This window comes from Parus major, chromosome 5 (genome assembly GCF_001522545.3).
Source record: "Parus major isolate Abel chromosome 5, Parus_major1.1, whole genome shotgun sequence".
NCBI lineage: Eukaryota > Metazoa > Chordata > Aves > Passeriformes > Paridae > Parus > Parus major.
The window spans coordinates 23,196,599-23,218,492 of record NC_031774.1 but is presented as its reverse complement, the minus strand read 5'-3'; the positions used below and the strand labels follow the sequence as shown (position 1 = coordinate 23,218,492).

General features: G+C 41.2%; 1 protein-coding gene across 3 annotated transcripts in view; it reads right to left on the bottom strand.

Annotated features, from left to right (window-relative positions):
• LRP4 (LDL receptor related protein 4) overlaps positions 1–21,894 on the bottom strand; it is an 83,615-nt gene that overhangs the window by 40,174 nt on the left and 21,547 nt on the right. For all 3 annotated transcript variants that reach the window (XM_015629764.2, XM_015629765.2, XM_015629766.2), the window contains exon 2: positions 2,625–2,771. In XM_015629764.2, the coding sequence (XP_015485250.1) occupies positions 2,625–2,771 (147 nt within the window). The remainder of the gene's footprint in view (positions 1–2,624; positions 2,772–21,894) is intronic.

The window sequence follows — 21,894 nt, the reverse complement described above, 5'->3', positions numbered from 1 at the left end:
CATGTACTGTGTGCATCACTGCTGATTCGTGAAAAGCTTGAACTGATTTAAAGTTCAAGTTGCTGTTCCAAGGACACAGCACTTGAAGTGTGGCCTCACCAGTGCCAAGTACAGGGTATCCTTCCAATCCTTGCCATTGGCCTTCTTGGCCACTGGAACACACAGACTGGATCATGTTCAGCTGCTGCTGACCAGCACCCCCAGGTCCTTTTCTGCTGTGCAGCTTTCCAGCCTGTAATGCTGCCTGGGTTTGTTGTGACCCATGGGCAGGACCTGACACTTCACCTTGTTGAACCTCGCACAGTCTCAGCCCATCAACCCAGCCTTTTCCTCATCCACTAACTGGGTCAACTTGTCATAGAAGGAGATCAGGTTGGTTAAGCAGGACCTGCCTTTTGTCAAAGCATATTGTCTAGGCCCAATCCCTGGTTGTTCTGCACATGTTGTATGATGGCACTAAGATGATCTGCTCCATGACCATCCCTGGTACCAGGGTCAGCCTGAACAGGCCTTTAGTTCCCTGGATGATCCTTCCAACTCTTCTTCTAGATGGGCATTTTATTTGCCAATCTCCATTCAACTGGAACTTGTCCAGTTAACCAGGATTGCTGGTAAATGATTGAAAGTGGTTTGGCAAATTCTTTCTCATTCTCTCTCATTACTTTTAGGTGCATCCCATCTGGGCTCATAGACATAGCATGCTGGTCACTAACTATTTCCTTCTGGAAAATGGGACACTCAGCTGTCTGTCACTGAAGTCCAGCTCAAGGAACTGGGCACCCTGAGTACAACTGGTTTTGGCATTAAAGACTTAGGCAAAGAAGGCATTAAGTAACTCTGCCTTTTTCTCATTTCCCTGATACTATGCTACCCTTCTACACTGATCTAATGGTAAAGACTCTCCTCAGCCCTCCTTTTGCTGCCAATGTATTTATAGATTTTTTTTTGTTGTCTTAACTGGAGTGACCTTATAACTGTGCAAGACCAAAAGGTTCCTCTCTTTCAGGTAACAGAGAGAGAGACATGATGCATTAGTTGATGATTCCCATCTTCAAGAGAAAAGCAGAAGAAGGCTGCATGAAAATAAACATTCTTCCTCAAAACACAAAATCTGCCCCTACTTATAATACAAAGACTTCCCAAACAAGAGATGGCATATTCATCTTTAACAGCCCTTAGTGGAATATAGGCCCATAAACTTGTCAGATTGCCGTTTGAGAATGTTTTAAGTTTCAATGTTTTGTGGCAAGGAGATTCACAGTTTAAGCATATGTTGTATGAAGCAACTCTTGTTAGCACCTCCTGTAGTTCCTATGGAAGATCTTATCCTTCCCACCACCCCTAAAGTCCTACCATGCCTGCTTAGCTTGAAATTTTTGGAGCTGAAACTTGTTGAATTACAAAGAAAATCATATCAAGAAGTATCACTTGTCTAAATCTGTACTGAGCCCACCAAAAAAGAAGTTAAAACAACCTCACCACCATCCCCCAATCTCCTTGCCTACCTGCAAAAACAAACAAAAAAAAGCCCAAAAAAATTCTTCTCTGCTTAGTAAAAAGCCAGTAAAACCAGCTTAGCTGTTGGATATGCCTTACCTCCCCAAGACTCAAGGTCTTCCACATTACTCAACTTTTGCAATATTTTAAGAAACTAGAATTGAGAGGGAAGGAAATTTTCATGAAGCTGGGTTGACACTTCTACATTTAACGAAAAAGAGATTCTTTAAGACAATATTTAAAAGACTAGGAAAGCTCCTTACTACTTCTGATTCCTATGGTAATCAACAGCAGCAATCAGGGAAGGTTAGAGAAAGATCCAGCAGGGGAAGATAAATTTCTCTCTCATGCCCATTGCTAGGAGCCTTAAATTTTCAGCTCTAGGGCAACTTTTAGTAAGGGAATTCCATGAGACCAGGCCTTTTTTTCCACTCTTCAATTCAACCATGCTCTGTGGAATCCAAAGAGATGAGGTAAAAAAGGAATTTGTTTGTGTCTCCATAGAAAAAGGCTTTCTCTATTCATCTCTATTATGCTACACCCACTCAGAATGACATTTCACATATTTCACTAGTACTCACCTAGCTGGACTCAATTACACAGATGCCCACACTATGCAGATACACAGTACCTGCAAGGTAACCTCTCTCAGCAGACCCCAAGACCAATGAATGTTATTTCAGTGTTTGCCTTCCCGCCCTTCACAGGGCAGCCAGGACAGAAACTAGAATGTTACTTCAGAGGGTACACACCCTCAATATGCCTCTTCACGCTTTTTATTTTCCATTAATATTTACAGCAAAATCATATAATTCAATTCAGAGACAGTGCTTTTGCAAGGGTGGAAAAATGAGAGGTACTTTTCTCTGTCCCTCCTCTCCCTCTAACATAGTCATGTGTTACCACCATCTAGAACTAGCTGCAAAAAAAGCCCAAGTTGGGCTTTCACATTGTTTTATATCAGTGTACAATGGCTTTGTTTGACTCTGAGTCAGTCAAAAGTACATAATCTAAAGCCAAAAACTTTTGTCATACAAATGGTAGGATGTGCCTGTAAAACAGGAAAGCACTTGCAGAGAAAAAGATACTCAATTTTCCCCAACACAAGTCAAGGATGGTATTCTTACTGCAGCCATCTTCATCACTGTGGTCCCCACAGTCATTGTCTCCATCACATTGCCACTGAGCAGGGATGCACGTGCATTCACCAAAAGCACTGACAGCACAAGTAAAATGATTACGTCCACAGGAACACTCAGTGCTACTTGTAACACCTGTAAAGGAAGAAAAAAAAAGAAAGATGTTTTGAAGAGATCCCATCTATTCTAGAGTAAATATTAAATACAAAGTGACATCAACTCTGTGTATGCATTACTGTGTTATGAACACATCCTTGACTGCAAAGGAAAATATTCACCCTCCTCACTTGCTGAAATTGAAGATCAATTACTATGCGCAGTTTCATGGAAACGGGCTCTTTGAAGGCAACAGCAAAGTGCAACTTGCCAAAAAGAGACTTGGGAATCAGCTGAAAAATAACTCGGCACTAATCACAAACATTCAAGGAATGCCAGGTATCAGAACACCCCTCTTATTTTACAAACTCAGTCTTCTCCTAGACCACAGCACTGCTGCTGCTTTTCACTTAGTTCTGACACCACAACGGGAAAACTCTATGAAGTAGAATCCTTGCGATTTGAAAGGTCTCCTCCAAACCCTAAACTTTATAGATACAAACCTTTTGCATGTCACTATTTTAGACATTTCAGACTCCAGTGAAAATGCAAAAAAATCTTTTATTATTTACCTGTAAACATTAAACTGTTACATAGGCTGCACATAACTGACATTTTTAAGAGCAAGAGGATTTTCAGCTTTACAAACTGACCAAAAGAAAATGTAGTCCAAATGATAATCTAGAGCCTGAAAAGAGTATTTTTTTCCAGCCTTAAAAAGTTAGCCTAAGTACCTCCCAGCCCTCCTTTCCCACTTTCAGAACAATACTCCAACACAACTCTTGACTCTCATCCCTGTGCAAATTCAACTATTTGATATTAACCCACACATTCTCTTAAAAAATTCTCTTCCTTGAGAAAGAACAGTTATAACAACCCCCCAAAAATTAAAAGGTCATGCCTGAACTTCTGTCTGACATTATCTAGACAATCTTTATAATCAATATCATTGTTAAACAAATGATTACTCTATCAATCATCAACTCCCTCAGGCTAGCTGGGTTGGATTTTTTTGCATGGTTCTTTCTGCAATTACAACCCAAAGCTCTTAGATTAAACAACAGATCATAAGGAAAGAATTACAGAGAAATACCTGCTTCAAGTGGTAATCACATACATGCTGAACTATTTTCAGGCTTTTTGATTTCATTGATCTCATTCATACATCTAGTGTACCTGTGATTAACCATAAACTGTAGCAACCTTAGCAAGAAGACAAAACAAGCCTCATGATTTCCTAATTTTCCATTCTAATTGAGAAAAGCAGAATTTGCAAAATTGATGTAATACTTCTGCAACTCTTTCAACAACAGAATGCCCTTCAGTGAAGAGATTCACTTGTGCAAGTAAAGCAAAGACTGAACTTCAGAAGGGATGCACTTCCTTGAAAAGGGATTACATTATGCTGCTTCTGCACAAAACTGGCTGAAGAGGTTTCTGCCAGCCTCAGCTGCCTGCTTGCAAATGCTACACTGCAAGTTGCAAGGCATTAACTACAAATTATTTTCCAAGCTGAACTGCACTCAACAAATTAGTTGTGGGATTTCTATTCCGTCTTTTTACATGGGTGTAAAAACCTTTTAATCTTTTGCTCATATCCACTATAAATTACCTTTGAAAGGTTTAGTATAAAACATACATCTCAAGGTATTACTGCACACAACAGAAAAGCAGCCATCATCTGGTGTATCAAGGGATAAAGGCCAAAGGAACACGTGAATAAGGAATGAAAGAGGGTAGAGTGGTCAGATCTTCCGAGGACTTTCCAGGTATGGCCAGGCCAACCGCTGGGTCAAAAGGACAGCAAGTGGGTGATATAGCCAGAAGGCAAAAAAAGCAACAGACATTCCTAAGAAAAAGCAATTCATCATCTGTGCAACATTTCAGACTAGTAGAAATGAACTAAGGGAAATTCAAAAGAACCACAACCACCCACAAAAATCAAATAGGTTTCTTCAAACTGACAACACAGAAAATTCAGGAAAAACCATCTTCTGCTGTCACCTGTAACCTTTTAAAAAGCCAGAACTAGTTGTATATTGTAGCCAAAATAGCTACTGTTTAAACTACCTTTTCCAAATCAATTTTCTACCATTATCCTCAAAAGCACCCCAAAACACTCATCCCATCTAGTTTAAGCTCCAATACCCCTTCCTGTTGGAAAGGACCAACAAGACCACTATAATTTAGGTTGGAAAAGATCTCTAAGGTCATCAAGTCCAACCATTAACCCAACATTGCCAGGTCCACCACTAAACCGTATCTGTAAGTGCCACATCCACATGCCTTTTAAATAACCTCCAGGAATGGAGACTCTACCATTCCCTGGGTAGCCTGTCCTCTAGTGCTGACAACCCTTTTGGTGAAGAATTTTTCCCTAATATCCAATCTAAACCTCTTCTGACACAACTCAAGTCCATTTCTGATCATCCTGCCCCGCTTTGTACCTGGGAGAAAAGACACCTACTTCCCCTACAACTCCTTTCAGGTAGTTGTGGAGAGTGATAGTCTCACTGAGCCTCCTTTTCTCCAGGCTAAATAACCCCTAGCTCCTTCAGCCCCTCCTCTGAAGACTTGCTCTTTAATCCTTTCACCAGCTTTTCTGGCCTTCCCTGTGAGCAGCATGGCAGTACAGCTCTGCAACAGCAAAGAAAGAATTAGTGCAGCTGTCCCAGTCTGCAAACTGTAACTTAATCTGCTGTATTGTCAAACACACAGTTCTCTTCAAAGTTCCTACTAATAATAGGCTATATATAAGCACACACATACTAAATGTGTTCTTCTCACTTCATTAAAGTTGCTATGTTCCATCATCTCTTCTTTGTGATTTTACCATGCTACTGAAACTGTTGGAAGCTGAATGACACGTTATGACCCAGATACCAGCACTCTCTCATATGCACTAGCTGGTGTCTGTAGTGCTGTTATGTAAGCATACTTTGCTTAACTATTTTGAATTACAACCTTACAAACAGATCTAATAGTTTGTGATTTGTTCCCTTAGGGGAACTAACCTTCTAGTCATTATAAATCATGATCTACCCTGGTTTTGCACTTGTGAAGTAATGCACATGATTGCTGGGAAAGCACACTGATTTCAACCTATGAAAAGTTTCAGAAGCAATCCTGGATGGCTTGTCTTTCCCAGCAAAAAGAACAAGGTGAATGAAAGCTGGCACACCTGAAGGCAGCAAGAAATTTTCTCAATGATTTCAGTGTGGATAATATTTCACCTTTGACGTCTCATGCTTATCTTCCAGTGCTCAGAGCTCCAGTGACACTATCCTGTAACTCTATCTGTAACAGTAGAGGGTCAGGAAGGATAAAGATGAGAAGCATGCGCTTTTTCCAACTCCAAGCGGAAGTGGTGCACTTGGTGTGAGAAGCCTTAGCAGAATATCCACTCTCTTACCTCAAACTCTCATTAAACACTGTGAGCATGAAACAGAAGGCTGACCAAACACACATATAAAGCCCCAGTGTCACGTTTCAATCCCAGTTAGTCAGTGGGCCAGGAACAGGACGGAAATCAGCGCTTGCTGTTCAGGCAACTGGACCAACAATCAAAGGGGACATATCTAATTGCACTTCTACACATTATTCTGGAGCAGGAACAACAAAAGGCACCTCTGGGCTTAGTTATGGCAAATATTTTTCCTGGAACTTTACATCTCATTGCAGGCTTGGAAATTTTACTAACTCTGTATTCAGAAACCTTTTCACTTGTGCAGGAGGCAAACCCCTGACTTATTTTAGCAATGCAATATATACAAAACAATACAAAAAAGCTAAACAGAGATATTGCCACATGCAGAGCTTATATCACTCAATTTTCATGGCCTCTCCTGATCCCTCATGTGACCACAACAATTTCCTACTGTCACTTGCCTGTGGGTATAAAAAACCAAAAAATCATCTTCACTGTCTGTAGTTTGGTTCCCTCCAGATGCATAGCAGCAGGATGCAGTAACCAAACAGTTTTCTATCAAAGTATACAAACAACCTCCAGATTTTAAAAACAGGAAGTCAGTCTAAACACAGGCCTCATACTTAGTATCTGCCATCACCTTAAATTTAGCATGGCATGCTCTGTTTCCTCAGATTCCTTCCAAATATCCTCCACATCTTCGTATTTATTTGATAAATGAAATGTCTCCTGAGGAAGGGTGAGTTGAGCCCCCCCCCTTAAAGCAATAGTTGGGATCTATGTCGTTTTATGTTTCTATGTCTAAAGTTGGCAAAGCAGTAATATCATTTCTGGCTGAAGAGCAGAAGTCAATTATCATCCTGTTATTTCTGTGTATCCTTTATTTGGGGTGGGGGGTGGTGGGGGTGTTGGGAGGAGCAAGGGCAGGGCTGCTTAAACAGTGGGTTGTTACTCTGCTTCCTTCACCTCCCAGCAACTCTTCATCACGCCAAACAACATTGCCCCAGTAAAGCAAAACCTAATATGCAAACCTTCATTTTGTTGGTAAGATCACTTGCAACCCTTCAGAACCACTACAGAGCAGCCCTGTATTTGCCACAGATTCATAAAAATATTGACATTACAAAGAAAACTTAAGTAGACACGGTAATTACCAAACCGGGCTCTTGCTATTGCTTTGATAGAAACAGTAGATCTCTGGTGGAGAGTGAAAACTGTTTTGTTTAAGTCCTGAAGGCATGCTTTATTCTGAAAAGAAAGATTCTAACCCTCTCACTTTTCAGTAAAAATAATGACACATGGCAGATCTTAACACTATTTTGTTTAATTCAACTTTTGACAGGCTGTTGCTTCAACATGGAATCATGCAACAGCGCAGTTTGGAAGGGAGCTCAAAAGATCACCTGGTCCAACCTTTTGGGGAAAATGGGAGCCTGGATGAGACTATCCAGCACCCAGTACAGCTGCATCTTGAGAACCTCCAGTGATGGGGACTCTGTCATGTTTCTGGGGAGGTAGTGGGGAGGTAGCATGATTCTTCTCACTGTAAAAAGCATCTTTTGTTGAGATGAACACTTTCCTGTCAGTCTCTGGTAGCATTCTAGCACTACCAGAATTTTATCATATTCACATATGGATGAAGTTTCCTCAATGAACAACTGCAAAAGATCCTGGCTTCAATGGTCAATGCTATGCTGTCTTTCCAAATTTTCTTTCATCCAGGTATCAAGAATCAACTACATAAAAGAGACTCCCACTCCACACCACTCTGTTGATTGTATCTTTTCCCTTTGATCCTAACATAGGACCTCTTACTGTTATTTTTAAAATCAGCAGTAGGAAGATCACAGCCATCAGTTTGTTTTCACCACCCTCCAATTCTTCATGTACCTGTAATATGGGATAGCACAGCTAAAACCATGGCTAAGTATCCTTTAAGTCCCTCTAAGCTGCAAGGAAAACAGCAACAACAACTTTAGAAAAGCCAGAACTACAAACAGATTTGTCATTATTTACAGTTGAACATTGTTCAACTCAGAATCAGAAGCCTCTGGTAAGAACAATCATTCTCTTGGTCCAGCTCTGAGTAACATATGAACCTGGGTTTCTCCCCCTCCATAGACAGGATTTTAATTCTGGCTTACAGAAGACCTTCAATGGAAGCAGAGCTCTTTCTGCAAGCCTCATTATTACAAGAGACAGAACCAAAAATATGACAATACCATATTTTATAATTTCAACTCTACCACAGAAAAATCATGAGGGGACAGAAAGCGTAAGTGAATATTGAATGACTGTGAAAATACAGGACACATTTGACACTTAGAGTGACAAAGAGGGAAAAAGAAATCCAGAACTTTGTAAATGAAATGGAATATGATTGATGGAATTAAAGGCGAAAGGAGAGAACTAAAGTACTAATAGAGATGGGCATAAGGCTGTAGGGTTTTTCCACAGAGAAAGCATGGAAGGGTATCCCCAGATGTGTTTTCGAACAAATCTGGAATAAGCATCAGAATATTTTGCCTTGGCTTCAACAGATGCACTGAATTTCTTTCTTCCATATTTTAAGAACTCACAAGCATCTGATTGTTTACTTGCAGTTAAAATTAGTGAACTCTGTAACAATGAATTTTTTAACAGCCTTCTTAACACCTTGCACACCTGGCGCTAGAAGGTCTGTGTCAGATAACAATTATCCCTTTTGCTCCGCTTCCAGGCTCACTTTTGCATTCCCATCACGTACACACCTTGTTGAGGGAAGATGTTGGATATGTCGGATGGTGTTAAGCGTAGTTCAGATGATACACTTTCCTTCTTTATCCAGCACTTCCCTAAATTCCTACAGCAAAGAAGCTCAGCTTTATTTGCTTGCCTGTCTTGAGAGAAAATGAAAATTTTGGATTCCTCTCTTACCCAAATAGCAGTTTCCACTGAAGGAAAAAGTACAGTTAATCCAGCTTTAGAAAAGGGATTTGCTGACCATTGTTTAAAACTCAGAGCTCTGCTGGCAGACACAGCAAAGGCAACATTACAGTGTGACAGCCTGATGTCAGAAGGGGCACCGTGCACTGATAAAAGCCAACAGTTTTCTCTTCTTTTCTACTCCTATTTCAGAATCATGTGAAACAGTTCTGATTGGGTACCCACATGGTCTTTGAGCTGTTGAAGCCTGCCTAAAGTTAACATCATTAGGAAGAGCAATCCAGAACTTTTCAAAGCTTTAAACAGAATTGTTAAGGTTTTATTTGAGGAAGTATGTGATGGTGGTAAGGTTAAGGAAAAAAAAGACATACCCTCAACAAAACCACATGAACCAGAGAAGAGGTTGAAGATGTTACTGCTTTTCGGTAGTGGAATATGGTGTCTATTTTGGCAGTCTCCAAGTAAGAATGAAAGTGTCCTAGTCCTAGAAGTTCCCCTTTCAATTTGAAAAAGTAGGGATACCTCAACCCTGAACCAGCTTGTTCTCAATTAAACATGTGACTGAACAAAGTACTAGGGAGAGGCACATCAAGCACAGAGGTTATCAAGCACAATCACCTTCAGTTACCATATTAAACTACACAACTACACACCTTAGACCTCAAAAATGTTACACTTAATGTGAGCACGAAGAATAGAAATTGTAAGGAAAAGAAATTCCACAGGGCATCTGCTAATTAGGACTTCAAGAAAATAAGGGGTGCAACAAACTGACTAAGTGTTGGTACAATGGGTATATGACTGAGTTAGAGCAAGACTGGAAAAGAAGCTGTATTTTCAGAAACACTGCATGGGGAGAGAAATAGGAGGCCTTTAAAAACATGCTTGAGTCTCTGGATCCCAATTCTGATCCCACAGAATTAAAGACCAGCAATCCCACTGAAAACCCCTACCTACACCCAGGAAATAGGAAAGCATTTCCTATTTCCACTGCCATTGAAAAAATTATTAAAAAATAGTAAACTAATGTTGGAAAAAAAAATACTGAAGAAGTATTTGATTTGAACATAAAAAGACTCCAGGATTAAGAAGCAATTGTTACAGTTCCTTCTCCCAAAACTTTAAAGTCATAAATTAACACCTTGCAATAATCAATGTGACTATAACTGAGGTCTCTAGATACTTGTCCTAACTCTATATCTTCTACAGAACTTGACAAAATTCCTTCTTCCCTTCTTCAAGTGGGTATACTACTATTACGCCACCACAATGTACTGAGGCTTAATGTTTAATCTGTTTCTACATATACAGTCTTTGAACAGAAGGTGCATTATTATTGCCATGAAAATCTTTCTCAAATTGGCTGAGTTACCAGAAAACACAGATCAAAAAAAGTCAGCTGAAGGACCATAAACAAAAGATAATGAGAAATGGCAGCAAGTCAAGCGGCAGGGGGTAGAGATAGCTAGTAGGTATTATAGGGATCAACATTAGATCCAGTCTCATTAAATAACTTCATTAATGATCTGGAAGAAAGAGTAAGTATCAAGTTAAAGGAGCCTGAAAATGATACCAAAATAGGAAATATTCTGCTCCAAACACAACAGAGGAAAAAGAAACAATATAGAAGGGACTTCAGAAGATTAGTGTTATGGGCAGGAAATTAAGATTCAACCCTTAAAAAAGTATTTTTTTTAAACTGGTGCATCTGGTGGAAATTAATTGGAAACAGATTGAACAAATTAATAGAAAAGGCTGAGATGAAGATATGACTGGAAAAATCAAGGAGCAAGAACAAAAGACTGGCCTTTGGTTTCTGCTATGACACAATATGGCAGCCAAAAAAAATACTTTAAGCTAATTATGCATAAACGTCACATCATGGAGGAATAAACTTTCTCCCCATTTGCAGAAGTGGAGTGTAAGATTAAGGTCCATACGAAGGCTTGTACAGGGAAACTAAGCAACATATTCTAACCACAGTAACAAAATGTTTATTAAAAGTGTGTTATGGCCCATAGTTCCCTCAAGACTCCAAAAAGACTCTGTTTGAAGCCTGAACCAACATGGTATATTCTTATCCCTGCTGACTATTTAGTTCTTGAAATCAGACAAAAGGTAACAACTACCAATTCTATGAGGTTTTTTTCTGAATAGGAAATATATTACCCTCTGTTTCCTGAGCAACTTCTTAGTTGCCTATGGAAGTAGCTCATGGTGAACACATGAAGTCTCAGTATAGAAACAGGAACCTTTCCACCACTAAAGCATGCTAAACAGATCAAAATCTCAGCCTGAAGTTCCTGACCAAGTGTAGGCATGAAGTATCAGGTAAATGACAACTATTTCAAATGGACCAAGGAACTTTAACAGGTGAGGCTAGACAGGAGAAAGCTGTATCTGAGTGACCACATCTGCAGTGTTGTCTCCAGCTCTCAGCTTCTCAGCACAAGAGAGACATGCAGCTCCTGGAACAGGTCCAGTGGAGGATTATGAAGATCATTAAGGGAATGAAGAATCTTTCTTATGAGCAAAGGCTCATAGGAGGAGTTGAGGCTGTTCAGCTTTGAGAAGAGATGACTGAGAGGGGACCTCATCAATGTCTATCAGTATCTGAAGGGAGGGTGCCAGAGGATGGAGCCAGGCTGTGCTCAGTAGAGCCAAGCAACAAGAGGCAATGGACAGAAACCGATGCACAGGAAGTTCCACTCAAGCATAAGAAATTCTTGCTCTGCAGGTGACTGAGCACTGGAACAGGTTGTCCAGAGAGGTTGTAGAATCTCCCTCATAGGTAATATTCAAAAACTGTCTAGGTGCAATCCAGTGGCATATGCTTTAGGATAACCTTACTGGAGCAGAAGGTTGGACCAGAATACCTACTGTGGTCCCTTCCAACCTGACCCATTCTGTGACTTTTTCCCCCAGCCTTCTCTTCAGAATCCTATATAGCTCTTTCCTGGGAATGCCAGAACTACTTTGTAAGGACCTGGTAAAACACCCCAACTCTAATTTCCAGGTATTTTGGCTGAAAAATATCTGTGTATTGTTATAATAATGATACAAACAATGATAACATATGTTGTATGGGGACCATACACTGATACATTTTGCATATTTAATAGCCATTAAATGGCAACTGTCCTTTCTGTAACAACAAGGTTCTCTCAAACATTTGGAAACGGCAGAAGAGTAGAAAATGCTGGTTTTGTTCTGTAGCTCTGCATGCCTGTCAAACACTGCTGACATCCAAGAAACCAAGCATCGTATCATCCTGCTTCAAACATCATGCCCTATGTTAACAGAAACAACCCCTTAAAAAAAGTCTTTGAGCCCTTCAAAAGATCAGAATTTGGTAAGACAGTTCTCCCACTCATTCTGCAAGTGTGTAAAAAAACAATAGATAGTGGAAGTATCTGTTTGTTTCACCAAGTATCTATGAAGGTGCAAAGACCTCAGAAAGCCATGAGCTGCAGTATGCTACCTCTGACATTCTGCTTCTTACCTCCAAGGCCCTAACTGGAAGAGACTGAGCCTCCTACATAACTTTAACCCACATACTTTTACTTTCTCTGTGGACTGAATCATTTTTCCTATGTCTAAATCTGGATTCCAAGGAGCAGGAACATTGCTTCCCACCACATGATTTTTTTTTCATGCTACTGTTAAAAGCATCCCTTCAGTCTCAGCATTTCATTACCTGTGGATTTTCTCAAGAGAGAGCATGTCATCCATTTTATATTATGAAGTGCAGAGTGATACCTGAAGGATGGCATCAAGAAACACGCTTTGCTGATTTTAACATGAAGCAGCATTTTCTTACATAGCTACAAACTCCTGTGCAACTGCATGTCAACACTACAACAAAGAATCCAAGGAACCTACCCCAGCACTAAATTACTTGTCATGCAGGATCATTCTACTCAAGCACATTAAAACAGAAATGAAATACTGCCTATTGTCCACTCAGAAATGGACAGAAAAAAAAAGGTTGTTAGTGCATAACATCACTCAAGGACATCATCATCCAACCTAAAACATTGTTGCAATGTTTAGCTGGACCAGAAGGGCCTGACAGGCAGAGCTACAGGTCTCAGACCCTTTCAGAACACACACACATGCTAGACTAACACTTGAAAATATTACCTTAAGCCTACATCATGCTTTGCAAGAATTAGTCACTTCAGCAACATGAGACACATAACTTTCCATTTCTTTCACTGTGCTGGCTTTTTTTAAAAACCCACAGACTAACAACCTCTACCCTTTCCTGCTCCATAAAGGTTGCAAACAATTTACTGCTCATTTATTACGAATCACGCAGAACACTAAAATTTAGAAAATAACAGCACAAGAGCAGAAACGTTACCAGGTGACTTTCAAAATTACTAAGTGCCAGCTAGAGAAGCAATTTCTAAGTGCCAGGTAGAGAACCAACCTGCTGTTTTAAGCAGATAATCCACAGGGAAAAGGTACTTATAATGTATTTCACCTAGTACAGTCACCTGTGAGTTTCACTAGCATGACAGCACTTACGAATTAAGGTCACTGAACAGCCAGAAAACTTTCTGCTATATCAAAGCTCATGGAGGTGAAACACCGGACTTTGTTTTCCCAGTTACAAGGTAGAAAACATTGGCATTTTAGGTTCTATGAGCTTTCCTTTAACTTTTCCATTACTTCATAAACAGATTTCTCTCATCCTTTAAGTAATTATCTTAAAGTGATCCTTACATTACCTCAGCTACAGGAGCAACAAAGGTTTATTAGTCATGGTAAGGATATGCTCTATTACTTCTGGGAAACAACCTGAAAGAATCAGAATCTCAGAGCTGTCGCAGAAATTTGGAAGCTTTGCAATCTTTCCCCTTCACTGAATGGAGAAGAATGCAAGCAAACTACAAGACCCAATAAAAACCAGCTTGGCATCTGCCACTCATAACTACAATATGTGAAATTAAAGACTTAATTTCAATACACGCATTCCTCCCTCTTTTACTTCACTTCTCTTAAGTAACTCAAGAATTAACTTTTCAGGCAAACAAACAACCAGTGCTTTTCCAACATTTATTCTGCTTCTGCTTTCATTCCGGTCATGTCCTCTTCCAAGCCACAAGCATCCTCAAGATTTCACTGAATTCCTTGCTTCACAGCTGAGAAAGACATAGCTGTTATCTCACCACCAACTAAATAGGAATTGAGTTAAAAACAAGCAAAAAACCCCTCAATTTTCAGTTTCATACAGGAGAGCTATACATCTTCCTCTCTGCACATAGTGTTGAAAAGTAGCAGCTTCCAACCATGACAAAAGCTATGAAGGAACCAGTTACAAATCACAGCATTAACAAAAACTGAAATTAATGCCGATTGGTTTTAATCTACTGGCTGTAAAATGCACTAATTGCAAAAAATGCAGCATCATGAGCAGCTAAGGTGTCTCAAGGTGGGGCGAAAGGAAAATGGAGAGGTCAAAAGATGTCAGCTTAAGAGGAGGAAGCACCACTGCCATCTTTGCTTGAGAGGTTTTACTCAGAGGCTTCAGGGATCCAAGAAAAACTAGAAGTGGCATTTTTCAATCTGGGTTGCAAGGATAAATGTGTTTTTGAAAATTCAGAATCCAGCCACTTCCTTACCACAAAGTCTACAGGAAAATCCTTTTCCTTTTGATTCAAAGCTCCTTGAGCTTTTAGCTTCTTCTGCCACACCATTCATGATCTTTGTTAATTACTGCATCAGTGCTAGTCCAGTGCTCTCTGGATTTACAAATTACCCAAAACATTGCTCAACACAATTTCAAAGCCATTTTTACTCCGTCTTTAAGGTTTCACCTGGCACTGGCTGTCTAAACTACTCTAAGTTATTCCCACAGGAAATTATCAGCCAGCTTCTTTCATCTTTCAGATGCTCCAGGCACTGGACAAGCTGTAAGGACATTCTACCTCCAGAATTTCTCTCTGAAACCCAGAAAACTCTTTTGTTTGTTTAACCTTTTCAAGACTTCTGTCTTGACCAGTTCCAGAACACAGCAATACTGATAGCTATGTATTTCCTTTCAGAAAGTAAAAGTGAAAACATTGAAAAGTCTTCCTTTTCAAGGAACTTTAGGTTCTAGTGGGACTGCAGTTGTCAAGGCACTTAGTGCAAAGAGATCAACTCTGACTCCAAAAAAGCCCATTTTGCAGGCTGCAGTCAGATCCTTCCCATCATTATGGCATGATACAAAAAAGACCAGGTTCCTGGACAAGATAGAGACTGCTTTCTTATAGAGAGATCATTTTAAGGAGTTTATTTTAGTCTTCTATAAAGAGGCCCTCATGTTAGCTAGTGGAGCATCTGAGCTTCGTAGCTTTCCAGCTCTGCCACACGAGAGACCGGGAAGCCAACCACAAGAGCTCATCTTAGCAGAGGAGTCCTCCAGGGAAGGGATAGGATACGCAATGCGGTTTTGTGGCAATAAGGAGGCAGGAGCTCGTTTTTGCAATCCCACGGGCAGAAGGACTTCAAAAGCACAAACCACAAGATAAATGGAGCTATCTTGGGACAAAGAGAGTTGCTCTGTATGTTGTTTTCTAAAAAATAACTCCACACATGATATTATGTTGCTATCGGAGGATGAGGGGCAAAGGGGCAATTATTAACCGGCCAAATTGAGCTGGAAGAACAGAGCTGGGTCTGGCAAAGAGAGGTACCACACAACCACAGAGACATCACAGCCACTGTGCTGCCTACCAGAGAATGGGATTAACCAAAAAGTAAAAAAGAAACCTTTACCAGCAATATTTTTTTTAATAATAGCTATATACATACATATACACACACACACACGCACTCAAAAAAGCAAGTTTAATGCAAATATGTTTCATGGGCTCAAGTGGGATAAGTTCTAATAGAAGTGCCAACAGGAAGAACAAGAATGTCAGTGTTGGGGTTACTGCAGGGCAGCTATACTGTACATCAGCCCCTGTTTAGCCCACCCACATTTGTTTGCTTTCAGGGCAGCCCATGAAGCACTGACCCACACTTTCCACATGGACTTCAGACTCCTTTGCAACACTTAGAACATGCTCATAAAACTCTTCCTCTACTTAAACTGTAAGTCTCAGGTGATGCCTGTACAAACCTGCAAGTTCCACAGTTCATTTATACTCACACCCCAGAAAAATTAACCACAATAGTGAAAAGCACCAGAGAATCTCTTACAGTCAATTTCATACTGTTCACACTGGGCTTCACTTTCAATTAAACAATAGCAACAGCACTAAGGCAGGCAGAGGAAGACACACAAATAGCAAAATGGCCCAGTCATGGAACCACATCTTTCTAGGTATGTGTGTGGTCTCTACTATGAGAGTATCAAAATGACTTTTTCTACTAATAAACAATTTTAACACCTCTTAAAAAGCTGACAAGTATTATCTTCAATAATCAGGAGCAAAAAATGGAAGCCAAACAGCACAGAACTGTGAGTATTTGGGTGCCTAAGTCGATTAAAATCAGTAGAAAATTAGATAGTTAAATATCATTACACAGCTGGCCTAAGAGACTTAGACCTGACTGAATATTACAAAATACTCATACCTCCCACCACAGGCAGTCTTCATGCTTGGAAACCTGAGCCCTAAGTGACTTCCCAAAGAGCTTGTGGCCAAACTGAGAAATTAAAACAGATCCTACCCAGTCCCAGTTCACTTCTTAACCAGGGCACAATTTGCCCTTGCATACCTAGGGTTCTTACCCCAGAGAGCTTATTGAAACAAACTTTCAGGAAATCAAAGCCACTATTGCACAAACAAGGAAGGATTTACACACGCTGCTTGGTAAGTCAAAATAACACCTCCTGCTCCACCTCACCAGTCTGCTCCCCTATGCCATCTGACCCAAATTAAGTCAGATCCAAGTCCTGCTTCCAAAAAAAAAGGTCAGAGCCAGGCTCCTGGGACCCTCCTGGGGGTTCCCAAGTTCCTGTATTAGTCTTACAATTCTTAAAAGGACAACACTATAAGGAAGTCCAGTCCTGAGGCCACTGTTAATCTAATAAACACTGGAATTAGATTTCTTCTCAGTGAAGAGGCTGCCCGCCTGATGGCACAAAGCCAACATCTAAATGCTACTGTTGCTCAGAGCCCTAAATTAGTTTTGGATCTGGGGAGTTTGCCTTGAGCTACAGCCAAAAGAAACATAGGAACTGGAGGGAAATTTGTTAAACGTTAACAGAGCTGCAGGAAAGGACTACAGCAGGACTAGTAGGTGGTGAAGAAGAGGAAGGGAAGCCACAAATGAACAGCAGAAGGCGAAACAAGAAGACATAGGAAGTGACCAAAGAATAAGGAGATTTTTGTACAGAAGTGACTCCCCCATCCCTCCCCTCCACACTTCACTGCATGAACACTAGACTTTTTAAGTCCTGCTCACTCGCAGGGTTTTTTGCCCTACAGTGGCTAACATCTACCTTCCTATCTCCACATTCAAAATACAGAATAAGAATCTCAGGAGACTGTCATTCCCGATTCCCTGGGCTACACTGATGCTGAGTTACCATGAAATTTGACTCTCATCCTTGGTCAGTTGAGAGTGAGTGAATATTTTCAGTATCCCTTGATAGGATCTCAAGGGATCCCATGTTCTCAGAGTGGTACACAGCTGTCTGCATGAACAACTTTTGCAGCAGTCTCTTTTTCATTAATAGGATGCAGTGAAAATAATACAAGATCCTGTATGTTCATGTTCTTCATTTTACTGATGAATTGTAGGACTTAGCACAATGCCCTTCTTTCTTGAATACTCAAACCCTTGATATAATACCAATGTCTACAGAGAGAGAGTTTAAATATGACGTTTTGACTTTTATTTTCTTTTCCCAACAGGAACTGAGCATGAAGAGTCACCCATTTGACAGCTTCTTCATGTGAAGCCAAGCCAGTGAAAGTACAACCTGCATTCTGAATGAACTGAAATGCAGGACAAAAAAAGGAAGATAAGCAACTTCCACCTCAGAAAGCTCCTACGACAATGCGACCTGTTTAGTGGATGAGTGAAAGGCTCTGGATGTCATCTACCTCTTCTTCAGTAAAGCATTTGACATGGTCTCCCACAGCATTCTACTGGGGAAACTGCCTGTTCATGGCTCAGATGAGTGCACTGTTCCCTGGATACAAAACCAGCCTGATGGCCAGGCCCAGAGAGTGGTGGTGCCTGGAGTTACATCCAGCTGGTGGCCGGTCACCAGTGGCCATCCCCAGGGCTCAGTTTCAGGCTTGGTTCTGTTTATTATCTTTATCAGTCTGGACGAGGAGATCAAGCACACCCTCAGTCACTTGCAGACAAGTTGGGTGGGAGTGTTGATCTGCATGAAAGGCAGGAAGGTTCTGCAGGCTGGATCATGGGCCGAAGGCCAATTGCTCAAGGTTCAACAAAGTGAAGTGCCAGGTCCTGCGCTTGGGTCACAACCACCCCAAGCAGCACTGCAGCTTGCAGGAAGCGTGGCTGGAAAGCTGCCCAGCAGAAAAGGACCTGGAGGTGCTGGTTGACAGCAGCCAAACATGATCCAGTGTGTGACCAAGGCCAATGGCATCCTGGCCTGTATCAGCAATAGTGTGGCCAGCAGGACCAGGGCAGTGATTGTCTCCCTGTACTCAGCACTGGTGAGGCCACAGCTCAAGTGCTGTGGCCAGTTTTGAGCCACTCACTACAAGAAGGACACTGAGGGGCTGAAGCATGTCCAGAGAAGGACAATGATTCTGGAGAAGGCTGTGGAGCACAAGTCTAATGACAAGAAGCTGAGGGAGCTGGAGGTGTTTAGCCTGGAGAAAAGGAGGCTTGGGGAGACCATTACAACTCCCTGAAGAGAGGTTAGTGAAACAGGGGTCTCTTCTTCCAAGCAACAAAGCAATAGGATGAGAGGAAATGGTCTCAAGTTACGCATGGGAATGCTTTGTTTAGATTTATTAGGAAAAATTTCTTCACCAAAAGGGTTGTCAAGCATTGCAACAGGCTGCCCAGGAAAGCGGTAGAGTCACCATTCCTGGAGGTATTCAGAAGGCATGTAGACATTGTACTTAATGACACAGTTCAGGGGTGGGCTTGGCAGTACTTGGTTAACAGTTGGACTCATTGATCTTAAAGGCCTTTTCCAACTTTAACTATTTGATGAATTGGAAGGAATGAGGAGCTTTAGAGAGCAAAAAGCAACCCCTCTGTCATTTTCCCAGAGCCCACAAAGGACCTTTGTTTGCTCCAACCGTATCTCCACTCTTTCCACTTCTCTACAGAAACATTTCCAAGCCAGTGGGCACACATGTGCACAGGGTGCTGTAGAAACAGATAAAACGACTGGAGAGCACACTCATTAGAGGACTTATGTGCCATCCTTTACTGTGCCACACTTGAAGCTGAGCATTGCTGGGGGGCAAGAGCATCTGCCCCCCCACCAATCTCCTCGCACTGCAGCACAGAGACCCCTTTCAAAGCTTGAAGAGTCTATTTGAATAAATCATCTGTGCTTCTCAACAGCAGCAAGCTACAAACAGGGTATTAAAGAAGAACAGAATGAGCAGAGAGCATTGAACCATGTCCAGACACTAAATCAGATGAGCAAAAAACACAGGTTAAAGAAAACCACAAATATCACAACATGGAATTTTTTCAAAAGCTTTAAAATTAAATCAATATATAATAAAAATGAGTCTTTTAGTCCTAGAAAGGGGTTTCTAAGCATTCTGAAATTCCATTCCATCCCCCATCCCTGCTGAGACAACATATGTCCAAGCTGCCATCCACTTTCCACACCAGTCTCCTAATTGAGACCAACTACAGCTTTGTTCTCACACACATTATAGCATTCCTTTATATACTTACCTGGTTTTTATGTTCTTCACGTTTCTACCAAGTTCTTTTGCAACATTCCCCAAGCAGCCTGTGGAACTTTACAGGTCTCTTTACTGAATTTTTCCTACTGCCACACTGAGGGATTGCACAGAAGTAGAGACAGATATGGTTGGACAAGGGCTACTGAATTCTGCAAAACTATTAAAATATAGCCAGTAACATTTGAGCAAACCCTCATACAACCTCTCCACGAACAAAATGACCCTAAACCCTATTTTCATTCTTCAGTCCCTTGTCTTTCATGAGATACAGTCTGTTTACAGGTCTCCTGCTGTGCACACAACTCCTTCCCCAAATGACAGAAGTCCTCTCTCTCACAAACACGTACACACAGACTGAGCAACGCTGACTCCGGTGAGGATCCCCCTCCCCCATTAGCCTTGTAAAGGGTTAAGGCCCAGTCATCACATGCTGGTAGGCTGACAGCTTTATGTCTGTAATGTCTGTGTGGGTTTCAGGCTCTCCCTTTAATCGGGTTCCATTGCAATTAATCAGTGGGTTTCTTTATAAGAAAAAAAATAATAATAATAAAAAACGGCGAGCATTCTATTCAGCCCAATTCAATCTGTCCAGCCAAATCTCACGACCAGCTGGAATGCCCCTTTCCTAGCCTGCCCAGCAGGATGCCCAAGAATGGCGTGTGAACGTTTCTCTCTGCTCCTGCTCCAGCGTTAAAATGAACAATAGTCCCTGCCACTGTCATTCTTCAGCAATTCATCTCTTCCTGTCGCCAGATTCTTTCGTTCCTCCTTGCCCCTTCCACCTTTTTTGTATCAAAAACAACAGCAGATCAGCAGCAATATAATAAAATAAAATTGTATTTACTTGGGAGATTTGAGGGAAGGGGCAAGAAGGGGGTTGAGAACAGCAAGAGCCCCCAGCCCCCTTCAGCAACGAAGACACCAAAAGGGAGTGTTCTCAAGCCCCAGCTGACCTGTTCTGCTCCATGCCCGGTTTCCCTGCTGCAAGGAACATCAAATTTGCCAGGGGGGCTGTAGGGGGGACAGGGCCCTTTTCTTCTGGAGAATGTTGGAACTGTAATTATGGAGAGACAGTTTCCGGAGGGAAATTAACATGGATCTCAACTCACGTTCCCTGTGTTTTTCATCAGCAGACCTGTGGCCTTTACTCAACCTTCTCCTTCAACAGGGAATGGGTCAAAAGGGGCTGAAAGAGGCTGCAAGCACAGTGTTACAAGAGATCTGGACCTTCTCTTCCTGCAGGAGCAGAAAGAGAAAGGAACTGCTAAGGGACAAATCAAATTAAAAATATTGTATTATATACAAACACACTCCTCAACAGAGGAGGAAATATATAGTGTAATTGAATGCATTTAATGGTCCATGAGGAACAGGTTAATCACAGAGGTAGCAGCAAACACCATGCTAGGAGACACACCCCCAACACCAGCTCTCCCTCCATTTGAAAGGAAATGAGGGACCAAGGCCTGAAATTTTTAATAAATTTAATTTCACAGGTGTGAATTTAAAAGGGTTGCTTCCTGGTATGTAGAACTGAGCAACAGTCTGGCAAAGAGAATATGTTATGCAGAATGCTCCAGAAATAAAATCCAGCTGCTGTTGATTACACAGAACATTTAAAATCCATTATAAACAAGTTAGAAAAAGTTTAAATGAAATCCCAGAATTAAATTCACCTGCACAGCTTCTGCACTTTTATGGCACCACACAAACTCCGTATTATTTGCAACACAAACTCCTGAACTCAATGCACAATTACTACGTGTTATTCATCACCAGAATCATTAAGCAGTCTATAAACATGGATTCATTCACCTCTACATCTTACTTCTTTAAATGGCATCATCAGCTGTGTTTTCTAGATCTCAGAGTCCTGCAACAGAAACCCAAGTATCCAACTTGTTCCCAAGTGTCCAACTTTAAAAGCCAAAGAATGGTTTGCACAAAG